General features: G+C 39.3%; 1 protein-coding gene across 1 annotated transcript in view; it reads left to right on the plus strand.

The window, feature by feature from the left end:
• LOC107676446 (alpha-1,3-mannosyl-glycoprotein 4-beta-N-acetylglucosaminyltransferase B) overlaps positions 1-2,576 on the plus strand; it is a gene marked incomplete at its 3' end in the record, with an annotated part of 142,458 nt that extends 139,882 nt beyond the window's left edge. The window contains exons 13-14 of the mRNA XM_016470992.1: positions 1,306-1,393; positions 2,488-2,576. Of these exons, the coding sequence (XP_016326478.1) occupies positions 1,306-1,393; positions 2,488-2,576 (177 nt within the window). The remainder of the gene's footprint in view (positions 1-1,305; positions 1,394-2,487) is intronic.

Genomic DNA, 2,576 nt, shown 5'->3' on the forward strand with positions numbered 1-2,576 from the left:
ACTGATTAGATAATAATGATACGAATTCTACTAATAAGAACAATATAAAACGCACCAGGGATTAATGAGCTACTGGATTCATGAATATTAATCAGGTTGTGTGCGTTTGCTCGAACTGATTTGCTGAAATCAAAACGGGGACGATAATAGGTGAGCACCAGCCAATGAGATTGCCGTTTGCGCATTAGATCTGCCCACTACCGGAAAACCCGGCAGTTCTTAAAAACTGAAGAATTCCAAAGGAACTTGGTTATTTTGACAAGAAAATACAACAAAGAATATCGTTTACATGTAGCGCATCAATTCTCTCTCTCTCCCTCTCTCTGTCTCTGTCTCTCTCTCTCTCTCTCCGTGTGTGTGAGACAAAGCGACTGCGAGTCGCGCGCCTTCACACTAGAGTTTACAGTACGTTAAATACAGGTGCGTTGCACATCCATTTAGATGAACTGAAAAACAGCACAGATCGCTTGACGGAGAGTGAAACTCTGAAGCGCTCAGTGAAAATATATCTGTGCTTAACTTATACTTGGTCTCCAACTCACACACTGGCGAGTAAAATCTGAGAATTGTAGTCGCATATGCGAGTGATTTACTCGCAATGTAGAGAGTTGCCAAAAACATAAAGTAATGGTAGTTATTTTACTTACGGTCCTTAGACCTACAGTTCTTACATTTATTTGACTGAATTTGAGAAAGACATTGTGTGTGTAAATTACCAGTGTTTAATTACTTCAGTAACAGTCATGTTATCACATTGTTGCTGAAAAATATAGCTTTCAGTAGCAAAACTGAATTTTATTGATAATTTAGCAGGGCAGCAGCTCAGTTTTTTCCCCATATAAAGTTTTCACCTCAATAAAAGAAGCTGTAAGTTTGTGCACGCTTCATAATGCGACATTAAGAAAATATTTCTTTGTGGATAAATGTGTTGCCCTCACCTTGTGATTAGAAGATAACTTATCTAACAGAAATTTTTACAGCATGTAATATGCTTTAATATATTACAAAATAATGGCAAACCAAATCTTATAATACAGATACCATATTTAAAAAACACTTTATGTCTGTTGATTTATAGGTTTTTACAGTAAAATTGGATTCTGGGCTAATCAGTTGATAAAGTTCTGCTATTTTGGACTGTGGTTATCAAGGACTTGTATAATGTGTATGTACTCTATAAGTCTTCCGGGCTTGTAAAACAGGGAGCATGTGTATTTTTCTGGCTGATGAACAGATGTGATGAGATAATGAACAGGAGAGGGTTATGCGCAGAAACACTCCAACACTTTTGTCCCTCTTTATCAGAATATTCAGTCGGAGAAAGAAGCGCTGAAGGAGGGGAGAGAGAAGACGCCGAAGTACCAGCGCACAGAAGACGGCTTTATCAGAATAGGTGAGCCAAAACATACACTGCACCTGCTGTGAAGTACATACTAAATATAGCAGCATGATTCAGCCCATAAACAACATGCTCTGACCTAATAACATAAAGCTGTTTGTTTTTTTTTCTCAGAATATTTGATGCACAGATTCACTGGTTATGAATGACTGTTGTCAGCGTAATGTGTTGGATTTTTTTCTCTGCTGCTATAGTTAAACACCTGTCTTGTTTCACCATCTTTAACCCATTTTGTGATGTAAATGATATAGAATTAATGCAGTATCGTATGGCCCTATTAAAACAGCCTCCACGGTGACATTCTCCTGAGAGAGCGCCAGTGCCGCCCACTTCTGACGCTGTTAAATGAGAAACTACACAAGGAGAATTCAGATATTTGTGTGAATCATTCACTGCTTTCTGTCATTCTCTTACTTTCGTGAGCTCGCGCTCCAAATCCAATGGGAAAATACTACAAAAACTGTATTTTGAAATGTCTAAGTCTTTTTGCGGGTGCCGTATCTCGTCTGTTTTCTCTCTCACTCTCTCATATAGAGGGTTTTCTCATTATTATGTATGGATGTGTGTCTGATTATTGTGCCTCAGGGTTTATTGAAGCCCGTCGCTCATGACAGAGCGTTAGATATCCCCTCAGTCATTAATATACTGAGTATAATCCAGACAAATGCTTTTGAGCACTGCAGGAACATGGACGAGCAGAAAATGTGTATAAATCATTCAAAATATTTATCATTTTGTCCTGCTCTCCTGTAGGTTGGTTTATTTAATGTGCTTTGTGTGTAGTTTGATGAGGCATTTCACACAAAAACATGGATTACAGTACTTGCTCACAATGAGAGTAATAACCTATTAATGGTACACTCTAAAACATGCTGGGTTAAACACAACCCAGCGCTGGGTAAAATATGGACAAACTTGTATTTAACCCAGCATGTTTTTCTACTGAATGAATTAAAATGTGAAGATTTGGCTGGATCAGCCTTCTACTCCCCACATCTCAAAAGACTTATGCGAGTGTGTGTGAAGAGCTTGTAAACTGAAGATGTAACGTTCAGCCTCTGACCGTGTGTGTTGATGTCGCCCCTCAGGGAAGTTTGACAACGGGATCGTGGAGGGGGAGGTGGACGCTTCCTTTGGCCCGCTGGAGGCTCTGCGGCTCTCAGTCCTGACTGACTCT

The sequence above is a fragment of the Sinocyclocheilus anshuiensis genome, unplaced genomic scaffold (assembly GCF_001515605.1).
Source record: "Sinocyclocheilus anshuiensis isolate Anshui unplaced genomic scaffold, SAMN03320099.WGS_v1.1 scaffold240, whole genome shotgun sequence".
In the NCBI taxonomy this organism is placed as follows: domain Eukaryota; kingdom Metazoa; phylum Chordata; class Actinopteri; order Cypriniformes; family Cyprinidae; genus Sinocyclocheilus; species Sinocyclocheilus anshuiensis.